This window comes from Hoplias malabaricus, chromosome 5 (assembly GCF_029633855.1).
Source record: "Hoplias malabaricus isolate fHopMal1 chromosome 5, fHopMal1.hap1, whole genome shotgun sequence".
NCBI classification, from domain to species: domain Eukaryota; kingdom Metazoa; phylum Chordata; class Actinopteri; order Characiformes; family Erythrinidae; genus Hoplias; species Hoplias malabaricus.
Genome location: NC_089804.1, coordinates 34,006,979 through 34,023,069, shown reverse-complemented (window position 1 = coordinate 34,023,069; position 16,091 = coordinate 34,006,979). Strand labels below are relative to the sequence as shown.

General features: G+C 36.8%; 1 protein-coding gene and 1 long non-coding RNA gene across 2 annotated transcripts in view; one reads left to right on the top strand and one right to left on the bottom strand.

Moving 5' to 3' along the window:
• Nucleotides 1-168: 168 nt before the first annotated feature.
• On the bottom strand, nt 169-13,255 carry LOC136697055 (myosin heavy chain, fast skeletal muscle-like). The gene is made up of 39 exons (XM_066671932.1): nt 13,055-13,255; nt 12,832-12,975; nt 12,517-12,673; nt 12,279-12,306; nt 12,066-12,177; nt 11,894-11,986; nt 11,720-11,783; nt 11,514-11,612; nt 11,320-11,423; nt 10,749-10,887; nt 10,528-10,646; nt 10,288-10,437; nt 10,031-10,201; nt 9,640-9,946; nt 9,453-9,514; nt 9,273-9,360; nt 9,064-9,181; nt 8,376-8,499; nt 8,095-8,231; nt 7,728-7,983; nt 7,400-7,642; nt 7,121-7,297; nt 6,879-7,024; nt 6,689-6,779; nt 6,207-6,596; nt 6,001-6,127; nt 5,807-5,925; nt 5,199-5,395; nt 4,938-5,121; nt 4,691-4,856; nt 4,488-4,612; nt 4,072-4,380; nt 3,772-3,975; nt 3,559-3,684; nt 2,876-3,046; nt 2,681-2,785; nt 2,485-2,580; nt 322-453; nt 169-196 (listed from the first exon to the last, which is right to left on the bottom strand). Exons 1-39 carry the CDS (start codon nt 13,253-13,255, stop codon nt 176-178), a joined length of 5,802 nt encoding a protein of 1,933 aa, XP_066528029.1. The 3' UTR covers nt 169-175.
• LOC136697069 (uncharacterized) overlaps nt 1,118-16,091 on the top strand; it is a 47,325-nt gene continuing 32,351 nt past the window's right edge. The window contains exons 1-2 of the long non-coding RNA XR_010802671.1: nt 1,118-1,139; nt 2,858-2,995. This is a non-coding gene — a long non-coding RNA (uncharacterized lncRNA). The remainder of the gene's footprint in view (nt 1,140-2,857; nt 2,996-16,091) is intronic.

Below are 16,091 nucleotides of genomic sequence, written 5' to 3'. Positions count from 1 at the left end.
CATTTCACAAGAAACCAATATAAAAACCTTATAAATCTCTAAATGGGTTGTGGTAAATCACTGAACTACAAAAATCATAATGTATAACATTGATGCTCTTTTTATTGTAGTCACACTGCAAAAGATGTCACACAGTTCATCCACATACTATGACCACTTCCTTCACATTGCTTCTCTACTCAACACCATCCTTTCCCTGAAATGAAAAAGAAACAGATTTCTTAGATATTCACATTTTTACACACATCATAATATTCAGGCTATCTAAACAATCAGGCTCATCTTTTTGAAGACCTTCAAAAGTCAGCAGAGATCACCCACCATCCCAGCCTCTCGACTCTTGGCTCTCAGCTTGTTGACCTGGGCTTCAGCAATGTCAGCACGCTCCTGAGCTTCCTCCAGCTCATGCTGCACCTTTCTGAACTTGGACAGGTGAGTGTTGGCCTGCTCCTCCTGTGCAAACAAAATGTTATTGATGTGAAGCAAGGTCTTGGGGAGCAGTCCCCAAATGTATGAGTGAATATGAGAGAAATTGCTGCCCTTGTGATGTAGTTCCTAAACAACACAAGTATGAACGTGTGCTATTGAGAGAGATTTAGCCAGTTTCATGTGTTTTCTTCTAAAGTAAAACTGATGTGCAACAAAAATTTATTTATTTTGCTAATAAGGATCCGCTAGCTACAGCTGTTTCCATTGTTATACAAGGCTCTCCCCGTCAAGATCGCTGAGGGGAGGCGCTGTTCTAACGAGTTGTGCTACCTTGTGGAAATGTTCTGCCATAGTGTACTTTTATACTTTTATAGTGTACTTATATACTGTACTTTATACAGTTGTTTAAATAAAATTGTAGGTAAGCTAAATATAGTGTATCAGAAGATGCTGCCTACAGAAGAATAAGCAGGGCAAATCAACTTATTAAAAAATTATAAGGTATTTTTTACCTTATATAAAAAATATTACGGTAAAAAGAAATGGTTTTATAGTTTTTTACATTTAATTTGCCGTGTACAGATTTAGAACACTCAAGCAAATAATAACAGTAAAATACCACAGTGTAATGCACCGGAGAAAACTTTGGTCTGAGCATGCGCAGAGATGCAAAGTAGCTCATTTCGACAAGGAAGGCTCGTGCACTTACTGTGAGTCAACCTCAGTAAAGAGAGAAACAGACATTTAAAAAAAAAACGTGTTAAAAAAATGAATAAGTCCACTAAAGTCAAGACGAAAATGCTTGGTAATGACAGAATATGAGAGTATATTGGATATATATCCGATATATTAGCATTAATCTCGATAAATTAGCATATTTGTTGCAGTAACATTAGCGATATTGTTATCAATAACGTTAGCATAACTAGCTATCTACAGTTTACATTAAATTAAACATTACGATTAATAGTAGTATATGTAATATTAATATTTGTACATTGATATATTTATAGAGAGAATAAAAGAGTTAAACTACATTAATTATTACTATATTGCTACATTATTGTTTAACAGCTGATATTTAATAGGCTAGTTTTGTAACTAGATGACTCAAAAGTAAATTAGTGTGGCTGCGTTAGGAAGGTTATATCTACAGTTCACATTAAATTTAACATTATTATTATTATTATGATGATGATGATGAATATTATTATTATCAATAGCAGTAGTAATACATTAATATGAATGAAGTAAGTCCATACAAAGGATTTTATAAAAAGTTCAAATTATAACCTCTAGCTATGTTCTGTTCTATATTCCAGATAGTTTAACAGTTTGCTGATTTTGAATAGGCTACAAACTTACAAATAAATATTTATCACTGCCCACTGACTGTAATACTATTTATTGAAAAAAGAAAATGCATTTACTACTTAAAGCCAAGTATTTTAGACTCGATTGGTAAAATTGGTAAACCATGGAAATAAAATTTTAAAGTTTTTACCACTCAAGGAAACTCATATTTTGTGGCTTTTATTGAAGAAAAAAAAAAGAATTTAAGAGAGGAAATCTGTAATCATATAACAGAACCAGACAGCTGAAGGCTCTGTGTGAATATATTAATATAGCCTACATCCCCAATATATTATCATCCCAAAATGGAATTATTTACATTTATTTGCTTGTCTAACACATATATTGACACTAAATATATTTCAAACTCTGTAAATACATTAAGTGTATTTATATAACCTTTTTATATTATAAAAAGTTACATTTTTAACAATTTATCTGGTTCTGATAATTTTTACGCTAGTATTTTTATCTCCTCTGTTCAAACTTGTGGCTGAGCAAATGTTATGGATTGACACACGTATTTTGGGGAATGGAATTTATAAAGTAAGGCATAACATTCTAAACAAGTATCTAGCTCCCCTTTACATATGCCTAGAGTTTTGTTAATATTTTAGAAGTTTTCATTTAAACTAGAACATTTAAACTAGTGTAGATTTAGGTCTTAAATCTATTTCAAAGAAATGTGTAATTTCTACTTACAGCTTCCTCAGCCTGTCTCTTGTAGGCCTTCACCTTCAGCTGCAACTTATCCACCAGATCCTGCAGTCTGTTCACATTCTTCTTATCTTCTTCAGTCTGTGGAAATAGAAATTTTGTCAAGAGTTATGTAATGCAGAGTCCATTTACCATAAAAAGGTATTAAAAACATAAAGTCTAGTCTACATAAAATTTTTACCTGATAAGTGAGTTCTTTCACTCTCCTCTCGTATTTGCGCACTCCTTTAATAGCCTCAACACCACGTCTCTGCTCAGCCTCAACCTCAGCCTCCAGTTCACGCACCTAGAACGTATATTTGATATCATATATATAACTATTGGATTGGTAACATAATTTTATTGTTTTCATTTTTAGCCTATACCGAGTACCAACCCTAGACTCCAGTTTCTGGAGCTGCTTCTTTCCACCCTTCATGGCAAGGTTCTCAGCCTCATCCAGACGATGCTGCAGGTCTTTGACTGTAACCTCAAGGTTTTTCTTCATCCTCTCCAGGTGAGCACTGGTGTCCTGTTCCTTCTTCAGCTCCTCTGCCATCATGGCAGCCTGGTGAAAAATATTTAACAGGATTTCTTTTTTATATTGTATATTTTATGAATTTAGGAGGTAATATTCTAAGGGGGCCCTAATTAAGAATCGAGGATATTTTATATTGACAATAATGAAAAAGATAATTCACAATAATGTTTTACTTTAAATAGAATACTTAACATTAATTAATTAAAATTAGCAGAAACAGATTGAAAAAAATCAAACAATCAAGCAAGGTACAGATTATCCTGGATGTGGTAGCTAATTTTTTCTAGGGAAAAACACATTAATGGTGTCATTTTCAGGAGGCTAAGATTAAGGTATCTGTACTTTACACACTAATTCATACAGATTTGTGGTGAAACATTCAAAAAGTCATTTGTACTGATACATTTATTTGATATATTATGTTTTGCCAGAATTTCTGCCTTTGTTTTTGTGTTTTCTGGGACAAAAATATTGAATGTGTAGGATATTTCGTTTGGCTATTTCTAAAATGATTTCAGAGTTGTGAAATTTACACTCACATCAGTAATAGCCTTTTTGGCCTTCTCCTCAGCGTTTCTTGCATCCTGGATGGTGTCTTCTACCTCACTTTGGATCTGCACCATATCAGCCTCAAGCTTCTTCTTGGTGTTGAGCAGGCTGGTATTCTGTTGATAAAAACAACAAATATTCCTTTACCGCATTCTAAGAAAATACAAAAATATATAGCAAAATGTTTAGCTAGAATGTCTTACCTGAGAGTGCAGCAGTGCCACACGCTCACTGGCATCCACCAGCTCCTGTTCAGCCACTTTGCGGCCTCTCTCTGTCTGCTCCAGTGCAGATCTCAGCTCCTCAATCTCTGCCAGCATCAGGTTGTTCCTGCGCTCCACCATGGCGACCTGCTCCTTCATGTCTTCCTGTCCTCTGACAGCCTCATCTAGGTGCAGTTGGGCATCCTAAAAATGTTTTAAATAAAGATATATTGTAATCCTCGTCTTCTTTTATTCAAGACTAGATGTTAATTTTTTATTTCAAAAGTTTGGAAAGCACACCTTGAGCTGTCCTTGGATGTTCCTGAGATGTTTTTGGGCCTCAGCAGCCTGGCGGTTTGCGTGGCTCAGCTGAATCTCCATCTCGTTCAGATCTCCCTCCATTTTCTTTTTGATTCTCAGGGCATCATTTCTGCTCCTGACCTCAGCGTCCAGAGTGCTCTGCATGGACTCAATCACCCTCTGGCTGTTCCTCTTGATCTGCTCCATCTCCTCATCCTTCTCAGCTAATTTTCTGTCAATCTCACTCTTCAGTTGGTTGAACTCAAGCTGGACTCTGAGAATCTTGGACTCTTCATGCTCAAGTGTGCCCTGAGGATGTATCAGATCATTAGTTAAAATAGTAAATTAAATCAGATTTAAAATTCCAAATGCAGTTCAATCTAAAATGTAATCTAATATAAAAAACAAAAACGAACTTCAGCCTCCTCAAGAGCAGTCTGGATTTCCGATTTCTCAGACTCCACACTCTTCTTTGCCTTCTCCAGCTCATGGATGGTCTTTCCAGTTTCTCCAAGCTGTTCAGTCAGATCAGAGATCTCCTCTGTGGAAATATCAAGAAGTTTAATTTGATATCCTTGTAGCAGAAATTTGTCTTCATGCTAATGCTTGGATCACATACGCTGAAGATTCTTGTTCTCTCTCTTCAGGGTCTCCAAATGTTCAAGGGCCTCCTCATAGGAGTTCTTCATCTTAAAGAGCTCAGTGCTGAGAGAGCGAGCCTCTTTCTGCGATCCTTCCAACTCAGCCTGACTTTCCTCGTACTTCTGCTTCCACTCTGCTAAGATCTAAAATAATGGAAGAAAATTCAGTTTTAGTCCAATTTACTCTTTTAAATGATGAAAGTGTTTACAAAATTCTTTTATTACCTTGTCAAAGTTTCTTTGCTTCTTATCAAGGTTGGCCACAAGGGCGTTAGCTCTTTCCACATCTGTCATTAGGTCCTCCACCTCACCCTGTAGTCTCTGCTTAGTTTTTTCTAAATAAGCGCACTTGGCGTTCACAGCTTCAATAGTTTCTTCAGCTTCCTGTAGACGCTGGGCAAGCTTTTTCCTTTGAATGAATGCACAAATAATGAGTTGTTCTGTAAATTTGAAAAGATTTAATTATTTTTAATTTATAGTGCTTACTTTGCCTCTTCTAACTCCTCAGTTCGTTGAATAGCATCTGTTTCATATTTGGTTCTCCACAGAGCCACCTCACTGTTGGCCTTGGACATTCCACGCTGCAGCTCAGACTTGGCCTCCTGCTCTTCCTCAAACTGCTCTCTGAGCAAGTCACAGTCGTGACGAGCTGATTGGAGAGCATGAGCCAGGGCGTTCTTGGCCTAAAGCATTGTATGTGTGATATTTTATTATTATGTCAGTGAACATTTGATGTGTTTTACAGTATCATTGGACAAAGGATGAGAAAAAAATATTTCTTGTGTAAAATCTACTGATTTTACTGGTTACTGATACCTGCTTATAATACAGTATAAAGTAGAAGAACATAGAGTGAAATTAATAGTACAAAGATATTCTTATTCAGTGTTATTCAACACTGATTATTATTACATTGTCCTTGGGAGCAAAAGGCTACTTTATTTTACCATCAATAGGTTCTGTGAGATTGTAAGGTTTATTTATTTATTTTGTAAATAAATATGATGTAAAGCTAATTAATAAGGCTTGTATTGCATATTTTAAGTAATGCGATAAAATATGAAGATTGATAAACTATTAATACTATGCTTTACCTTAACTTCCTCTTCTCTATGCCTCTTGAGCTCTTCTATTTGTTGTGTATAGGCCAGCTTTCCTCTGGTCAGCTGAGAAACAAGAGCCTCTTTCTCTTCTAATTGGCGTCCAAGCTCACCTATTCAAATAGCTTAAGTTAGTGCTAGTTCATCACAATAAAAATGCAGGGATTTAAAGTATTTTGCCCACTCACCAGCCTCAGTAGCAAGCCTAGCTTTCTGAACACTCAAGTCATTCAACTGTCGAACATTTTCTTCATATTTTGTTTTCACTTCACTTAGTTGGTCCTCAAGGCTCCGGCACATTTTCTCCAAATTAGTCTGTCAGAAAAATGTGGTTTAATGTTGCACAGTGGAAGAAGAATATAATCAAACTTTAGTTAAAGTAACCTAAGAATACCTTTGCTTTGGCCACAGCCTCCATGTTACTGGACAGGTCATCTATCTCCATCTTGTATTCACTCTTCTCCTTCTCCAGTTTCTGTTTGACTCTCTGAAGGTTGTCAATCTGCTCTCCGAGCTCAGCAACACTATCAGCTTGTTTCTTGCGGAGGGCAGCAGCAGTGGCTTCATGCTGCAGAGTGGATTCTTCCAGATCACGCCGCAGTTTCTGGAACTCAGCCTCACGCTTCTTATTCATTTCAATCTGAGCAGAAGTGGCACCACCAGCTTCCTCCAGCCTCTCACTGATCTCTTCCAGTTCTCTGGAGAGATCAGCTCTCTGCTTCTCAACTTTAGCACGAGCTGCACGCTCAGCCTCGATTTCCTCCTCCAGCTCCTCAATGCGAGCCTAAACGATATCATAAGCAATTGTCAGTTTTCTAGTTAAAACGTTTTTCTTACAAACTACCAATATATTGTAGGATGGAAATATAAATGTACCAGTAATTCTTTTATCTTTTTCTGCAATTGTGCATTAACAGACTGTTCATCCTCCATCTTGCCTAAGATTTGACTTGTTTCAAAGTCCTTCCTGTTGTAGGAAATTGAGAAAAAGAGCACCCATATGTATCCATATACATATCATAACATTTCATTCATACTGACCAAATAATTATTTTGAAAAGCATACTTCTTGAGTTTTTCCTCAGACTGCTGTTTGTCATTCTCCAAGTCCATTATGTTCTCCTGGGCCAGTTTCAGATCACCTTCAAGTTTCCTTTTGGCTCTCTCAAGGTCCATTCTTAATTTCTTCTCTTGTTCTAGAGATCCCTCTAACTGTTTAGTATGAAACAGTGCATTTAAGAGTGTTACTCAATAATGCTTATTTGGAATATATTTACATTACATATTACATTAATTATCAAACCTTACATCATCAACTTGCTGTTCAAGCTTTGACTTGGCTTTGGTCAGAGTGTTGACTTTGTCTTCCTCTGCCTGGAGGTCATCAAGCGTTTGCTGGTGTGCCTCTTGGAGGGCTTTGTTCTCTTTGGTAATTTTGGCAATATTCTCATCTTGAGAGACCATTTCCTCAGTCAAGTTCTTCACCTATGAATGAATATTTTATACATGTAAGATAATGCATTTTATTCATTTTGAATATGTTTTTAAAAATGAAAATGCCTGATTTCTATCTCATAGTAGTCAAACCTTGTTCTCCGTGGCATGTTTCTCCTTCTCCACTTTAGCCAAGGTGAGTTCCAGATCATCAATATCTTTCTTCAGCTCAGAGCACTCATCCTCCAGTTTCCTCTTCTTGGCGGTCAGCTCAGCATTGATCTCTTCCTCATCCTCAAGCCTCTCATTTGATTCTTTTAGTTTCGCTTCAAGCAGGATCTTGCTCTTGATGAGCCCCTCACACCTTTCCTCAGCATCAGAGAGGTTCTCTGCTTCCTTTTAAAGTAAACAACAGAATTTTCTAACTGTTTCTCTTCCAAAAATGTTTGTCTTTTATTTTATTACATATTTTAATACTTACAGATGCTACTTGCAGTTGCAGGTCATTTTTCTCCTGAAGAAGGGATACCATCTTCTCCTCAAGCTCTTTCTTCTTGGCCAGTGCCTTTGCCAGATCCTCCTTCATTTTCTCAAAGTTCTCTTTCATGGCAGCCATTTCTTTCTCAGTCTCTGCACTCTTCAGAAGAGGCTTGATCTTGAAGTACAGCTTCATCCATGGCCAGTGTTTCACATTCATGAATGAGCGAATGTTGTATTGGATGGTGAAGATGGACTCTCTGTTAAGGACACATTACAGAAGAAGTGAAAAAATGATTGCAGTGACAATTCATCATATATATTAGAAAACAAATATATCCAGCTATGTCTATATGTTATTTGGCATGGACCTCCTCTCCATCATCTTGACAAACTCTCTTCTCATAAGGAAGCCACGGCACATTGCCTGAGTCATGGTCACTAGGTTTGCTAGCTTTTCATCTCGCATTTCTTCAAGAGTTCCTAGAAGACCAGCCTTGAAAAAGACCTATGAGAAAAAGTGAAATTGTAAGTACTCACAAGAGGCCTTGAATGCTCAGGGTTGTTTTTTTTAAAGGGCAGTTAAATAATAAAATCTATCCATTTTATAGTTATATATGTATTTACTATAGCTTTCAAGTCTGTTTCTTACTTTTGTGTGTCCAAACTTGTACTGCGTATGGTCCACATCAATAGAACCCAACAGTTTTTCTGCTGCTTTCTTGTTATCAATAAACTGCCCTTCTGGGATGACACTTGCATTCAGCACTTTGTATCTGGAAATGAATTAAATTATTTATAAATATACAAGGTTTCCTCAGAGTGCTCTGGTTTCCTTCCACGGTCCAAAAACACACGTTGGCAGATGTATTGGGACTCGGAAGTGTCCATAGGTGTGAGTGTGTGAGTGAATGTGTGAGTGTGTATTGCCCTGTGAAGGACTGGTGCCCCCTCGAGGGTGTGTTCCTGCCTTGCACCCTGTAATTCCGGGTGGGCTCTGGATCCACCGTGACCCTGAACTAGAAAAGCGGTTACAGAAAATGAATGAATGGATACATTTAGAGACAATTCTTAACTTGAGGGAGTTTTTCCTTGCCACAGTCGCCTTCGGCTTGTTTGCACTGGGCTTTGATGCAAACAATCTTTTCTGTTACTAATTATGTAAAGCTGCTTTGTGACAATGTCAGTTGTAAAAAGCCCAATATAAATAAATTTGATTTGATCTTAACTGTAATATTGACAACAATATAAAACCACTGAACTTACTCTTATTCAGACTATTTTACTTTTTAAAACTGCAGAAATATGAAATATGAAAACTGAGATTCATCAGATTATACCTCTGCTTGAAATCTCCATAGAGGATTCTGCTGGGGAATCCCTTTCTGCAGATTCTGATACCCTCCAGCACACCGTTACACCTCAGCTGGTGGATGACCAAGAAGTTCTCCATCAGACCTAGACAAAAATAGTTTATTTTTGGAACAGTCATTACTGAAAGATCTCAAATATCTCTATTTACATTTACATATATCTACATTTAACTTACCTGGGGTCTTAGACTCATTGGGAATCAAGCATCTCACAAAGTGTGGATGTGTGCTCTTCAAGTTGGTCATCAGCTTGCCCAGGTTCTCCTGTTGAAATAGGTTGGTTATAAGTGTGGATGAGTTAAGTTTTAGTTTAATTTTCTGACTTTAAATAAATATCTTTAAACTGCAGAACACACCCTGAACAGAGCAGATACTGTCTGGAAGGACCCACCCTTCTTCTTTCCCTTCTTGCCACCTGCTGCATCTGTTTTATTATTTAGAAAAATAAAGCAGTAAATATTATTTTTTTTAAAACAGGGCTTAATTTAAAAATGTTTCTGTAGGGTTTAATTAAATATGAACCAAAATTATTCAAAACTTTACCATCACCAGATGCATGACTTGCATACAGGAAGGACAGCAGTTTGTTTCCTGATTTCTGGTAGAGCTGCACAACAGAGTCATTCAGTGGGTCCTTGTTCTTGTCCAACCAGCCAACAATGTTGTAGTCCACAGTGCCAGCATAGTGCACCAGGGAGAAGTGAGCCTCTGCCTTGCCTTTGGCAGGCTTTGGCTTCTGGAAGGCGCTACTTTTGCCAAGATGCTGGTCATGGAGCTTGTTCTTGAAGGATGTGTCTGTTGCCTTGGGGAACATGCACTCCTCTTCAAGGATGGAGAAGATGCCCATTGGCTGATTGGGGGAAAGGATGTTTATTAGACAGACATATGTAAGAATAGCTTTGTTACAGAGAATTGAAAATGACTGCAATCTCACCTTCTCAATGAGCTCAATGCAGGCAGCCAGGTCCATACCAAAGTCAATGAACTCCCACTCAATTCCTTCTTTCTTGTACTCCTCTTGTTCCAGTACAAACATGTGGTGGTTGAAGAACTGCTGAAGTTTCTCATTTGTGAAGTTGATGCAGAGCTGCTCCAAGCTGTTGAACTACATTTAAAAAATATTTATTGCTCATAATTTAGATATCATCTGTAAACTTGTATATGGCAAAACCATAAATATGTCATATTTACATCAAAGATCTCAAATCCAGCAATGTCCAGCACACCAATGAAGAACTGCCTTGGCTGTTTTGTGTCCAGCATCTCATTGATACGCACGACCATCCACAAGAACATTTTCTCATAGACAGATTTGCACAGAGCCATGACAGCATTGTTGACCTGAAGAATTCCAAAGTATAGTTTATTAATGTGTTGATTTTTATGATTTTAAAACCTTTTGTTTTTAGTGCTTACACTATTGCACATTACCTGGGGTACGGTCTGGCCTTTGGTCACAAACTCGTTGCCAACCTTCACTCTGGGGTAGCACAAGGCTTTCAGCATGTCAGCTGAGTTCAGGCCTATGAGGTAGGCGATTTTATCAGCCACTGAAAACAAGAAAAGAGAATTCCATATTAGTCCGTATTTAAGCATAATTGTTGTATTTCATGTGGACAAACCCAGTAAATATTAACATATTTATTTTTTACCTTCAGTGCCATCAGGCTCAGCCTGCTCCTCTCTCTGCTTCTGCTTGAATTTCATGTTGCCATGATGCATGACAGCTCCAGTAAGTTTGTAGATGTTCATTTTTTCATCAGCGGTGAAGCCCAGGATGTCAATAGCAGTCTAAACAATCAAGATAATTACTAAATTATAAACATAAAATTTTTTTTTTCCACATGGATAAACAAAAATCTTTCCATATGTTTTTTAATCAGTTCACCTGTCCACAAAATGTGTTTTTTCTGCCATAACATAACATCTGGCAGAGATTCTACAGCAAAGGTTCTCAATTTCAGTTCTGAGGACCCTGCGCTTTGCCGAGTTTTGTGTTTATTCCTCTCCATAACAGAGGACACATCACAGTTTGACAGAGATAATAATGCCTGGAATTTGTTTAATAAAACATTAAATCTTCTGGGTGTGTTAGTGAATTTGTTACTAGTGGACCCTTTTAGATCTGACACCATTTTATTTCAGTGTAAGCACAGAAATACTTTTAAAAACAAAATAGAATTATGATCACTCAAAATAAAATGTGCGTTTGTAACTGCTTACATCTGTGGCTATGAACTCCTCCACATCATTGATGCTCTTTACTGTAACTTCACCCTGGCTGATCATAGGGTAGTCATAGGGGTTGGTGGTGATGAGCAGTGCCTCTGTCCAAATAAGAACATTTGACTTAATAACTAACATAATTTACCCGAAATAAATATTTAAATATTAGCTTGAAATTAGATGTTTTATACCGAGTAGTTCAGGCTTGTGTCCCGTCATGAGCTGGTAGAAGATGTGGTAGCTCCTCTCAGCAGACAGCTGGAAAGTGACTCTTGACTTTTCCAGTAGATCTACACATAGAGGTGTGAATAATTAGAATAATTTGCCTTTTGTGTTTATTTATTTATTTATTTATTTATTTATGAGACTAAAGACCTCAAGTAGTAAATATACTTACATGTCTCAACATCAGCAGAAGCCAGCTTTCCAGAGGATCCGAAGTGAATTCTTATGAATTTACCCTATTTATTCACACACAGTATTACAGATTAATACACATTTTCCACAAGAATATATAATTATCTCCTGTTTTTAAATATAATTAGCTTATGTTACTTGGGAAATGACTCACAAAACGAGAGGAGTTGTCGTTCCTCACTGTCTTGGCATTGCCATAAGCTTCTAGCAGAGGGTTGGCAGCGATGATCTGATCCTCCAATGAACCCTGGAAATGTGAAATGTTTTTAGAAAGACTCTGAGCTGAGATGCCATGGAATAACTGCAGTACTGAAGTTTTTACTGACCTGCATTTTGCCAGAAACAGGCTCTGCCTTCTTCTGTCCAGACACTGCGATTGTTGCAAAGTACTGAATTACACGTTTTGTGTTAACTGTTTTTCCTGCACCAGATTCTCCACTGAGGGTATAAGAAGATGTTTTTTAGACACCTTTGAAGAGTAATTTGAATAAATGTTTTTAAATAATTCTGTTCTAATTTTCAGGATGCGTGAAACTTACGTGATCAGGATGGACTGATTTTCACGATCTAGTAAAGCCAAAGAAAAGGTCATGAAAAATAATTTCATGTATTAATTTATATAAAGTTTTCTATGCCGGAATAGACAGAGGATGTATATAATGCTTCATATTCTTTTCAGTGGATTGGAGAAGCATCTTTGGTTGTTCAGGGCACATAGAATCTTACAGGGTAAATGAAGGTAAGGAATGTCCCTGTGTAAATTTAGTTCTTTGTTACCTGTGAGCATGAACTGATAGGCGTTATCAGAGATGGAGAAGATGTGGGGTGGGGCTTCAATTCTCTTCTTGCCTCTGTATCCAGCCACAACAACTGTATCGTATACTGGGAGCCACTTGTAGGGGTTCACAGTGACACAGAACAGCCCAGAGTAGGTCTACAAAAATATAAGATTCCAATTTAATATTTGAGGTGCATAATGGTTATTGACTTTATTATTTTGGTTAAAGCAGTTCTATACTGAACAGATGATTTTAGTAGAACCATGGAAACACAAATATAGTAAAACATCCCATGTATTTGCTTTACACGTACGTAGATCATCCATGCTGCATAACGCTCTTTGAGGTTATACAACACAGCGGGCTCATTAAGGTGGGTCATCATGGCCATGTCCTCAATTTTGTCAAACTTAGGAGGATTCATTGGATAAATTTCATCTTCTTTTACTGTGAGAACCTGTAAAGAGAGAGGAGATTTGACATTGGCCATGAGGTAAAAGTTAATGTTTTACTATTTCTACAAACGCAGTACTTACTTTGCCACATAGAGTTTCAACAGTGGCTTTGCCACCTTCTTTACTCTTGAGTGTACCCTTCAGGTACATCTCAGTGGGCTCAGACACATAGTAGGCAGTTTTAGCATCGAAAGCTTTGCTCTGGGACTCAATCCTCTCCTTTTCTGGCTTCCGGAGGAAAATGGCAGCCGGGCCAAAACAGTCCATATCTTTGTCTCCCATAATTGCTTTTTCTTTGATAAAAACAAAAAGTGACAGAATATTAGAATTTTTTTTCAATGCGCTTTAACTACAGAGGAACAGTAGTCTTGTTGGTATTTCTGAGAAGAAAAACATAGCATTTTTATCAATGTTTGATAGAAAAATAATTAACTTGCAATGTTATTGATTTTAACTGTTGATAACATATTTTAGTTTGAAAAAGTATATATGAGAGCATTTTACCTTAAATAAATCTCAGGCTTGTTCTTGGCTTGTGGCACTGGGCACTTGTTGGCTGGGTCCCTGTCTGCACCGGTGTTGTTGGAGGCCTTTTGTCTGCCTCTTTTATAGAAATGCATCTGTTTGGTCAGCAGAAGCCTCACTTCTGTACTTGGTCGCAAAGGTCCCCTCTCTGTTTTGGCTTTCCTTATTAGGCATAACATTGCTTTTGTTGGGTGTAAAAATACACCTTGCATCTAGTGCTACTTTTTTATTTTCTGTGGAAACCTCAATAAGGAATCTCTTTGACAATGTTACTGAAGCCTTGGAAATGTCATTGCTTTTTTTTTTTTTTGAGTGATTCCTGCATGACCATGTGTCTACACAAGGAAAATTAAATATATATATATATATATATATTTAATAGCATTGATAAATCATGTTCGTGTGTGTTTAAATGTACTTTCCTGTGATACTTTAGTTTAAGCTTAGATTTTGTGTTTTAGTTTAATTTATGTTCTTAACACAACAAACCTTTGAATGGGCTCAAAATATAAAAGGGTTCTTTCAGCTGTGGAGACGACTCAGATGTCACTGACCTATGTTCACAGGAGCTTTATAGTCAAACCTTAAATAGATGCAAACATACACTGACCTTTTTCTCCATGTGGCAGAAACCCAGAAATGGATGATATAAACTAAATGGATGACTTACTGATTTGGTTCAAACCCCTTTCAAATTATTTTCCCACAGATCTCCTGCTGTTCTTAGATTATTTAGAATTATTTTAGTCTTTGTATTTAGGATTTGAATTCACCTGAGTGATTGTTTTGTTCACATTATTGTGTATTTGTACTGTAGATTTTTTTATTCTCTTTTTATTGAGATTTTAAAATCACAATATACAAGTGAGTATACAAATTCAACCTATAGCTCTTATAGCCTTTGAAAGGAACAGATTTTGATGGACTTTTTTCAGAACTATTTTTTTTTGCCTATTAATGAACAGACTGCAGTTTTTAATGTGTACACTCCAGGAATGAATGGTGGGTGGTGTGACAGCTGGTGTAGATGTCAAAGGTTGTTTCCAGGATTAACTGCCATAGCCTTTTGGAGTTAGTTTCAGCTGTTTTCCTTGGCCTGTGCCTTGGGCCAACAACTGGCTGTCCATGAGACAAATCTGGCACAACAGGAAGGAGTGGACATATCATTGTTAAGCGTTTTACTGTTATTAACTACTAACTACTGTTAGCAACTACTGTTATTAACTACTAAAACTTATTTCAAAACATGAATAATAGCCATCTGTGACACTCTGGACTTCATCTTCTGCTTCTGTGAACTGAATTTACTATTATTTTTATTAAGTCAATAAAATAGTCAGCCAAAATAATGTAATATTAACTCCATCAAATAAAATGAAGTTTTTATAGGTATACATAATGGTATCAGATGAGATATGCCACATTCATTTACTCCTGTAATCTATTAACTAGTCTGGCTGAGATTAAAACCTTTTAATCCTTTAGAAATATTCTCATCTGAAGCTACGGTTCAGTTCATTTAGCTAAATGTCACTACTATAAAATAGAGGTAATATGTTTGTTATGTTCTTGAAAAAAAAAACAGTTGGAAGGGTCTACAGAAATGTATTCAAAGGTGCTGGTGTTGGTGCTGATTTGAGCTTCGAGAAGAGCAGCTATGGAACCATCATATGAGAGTTAGAGTTAGCCTAGAGTTAAACTAAAAAACATGTACTTACACTTAAATTTAGATTATTTGCTTTACATTTCATGCCGGATGTCTCCATGTGGATTGAGCTGACACTTTATAAATGCTGCTCTTGGACAAAAGCAATAATGACACACAGTAATAAGACTATACTATTAAGTGTGAAACTCATGCTTTCTTTATTCCTAGTTGAAGTGGTTTGTTGTCTGAAAGGTCTGGCTGTGTGACCTGGGCCTTTTAAAACAACAACCCTTACAAAATGATTTCATGAGCTCAATAAGCATTTGATACTGGATAGCTCTGTGTCAGAGAGCCTTTAGAGAATGAATACCCATAACTTATCTTTTATAAGTATGATCTCACACCATCACTGTTTGGCAACAGTGTGAGAATCTTATTGTGACTTGGTTACTGCAGAACCTGGCTATCTGTGGCACTCACAATGAAATCATCCTTGCACACAACAAACAGTGGCACTTGACTGAATCAACTCTGAGAGCTAAGAAACAAAGGTAAGTATTTTTTAACAGCAATATCTTAATGAAGAAATGGCATAATTGTCACAGCAACAAATATGTTGCACATTTCTTTTACATTGTTTTTGGCAGTAGTCATTTTTAAACTGATATTTGTGAAGGTTACTATGTTTTCTACAGTTTCTACACGTGATAAAATAGGATTATTTGCATGTTTTTTGTATTCATCTAGGGTTAGGGTTATAAACAAAAATGTATATGTTACACACTCAGTTGATCTTTTGCACATCATGGAATGCAAGATACCATGTATCCTAACATGCTCTCTATTGTCTTTAGAAGACAGCAGCCCCAGCAACATTATAGATCCTCTACTATGCTTTACAGTTTTTATTTTTTCACATAATGTGTACTCTTGTTGTGGCAGTCC

Bases quoted from the DNA above. Each gene is read 5' to 3' on its own strand.
- LOC136697055 (XM_066671932.1), bottom strand. From the start codon at position 13,255: ATGGGAGACAAAGATATGGACTGTTTTGGCCCGGCTGCCATTTTCCTC. The intron at 9,515-9,639 runs GTAAAGTTTTGA...AAACAGATGCAG, and splicing joins AAGTCATGCATCTGGTGATG to CAGGTGGCAAGAAGGGAAAG. The intron at 197-321 runs GTGGGTGATCTC...TTTTCATTTCAG, and splicing joins AGAGTCGAGAGGCTGGGATG to GGAAAGGATGGTGTTGAGTA.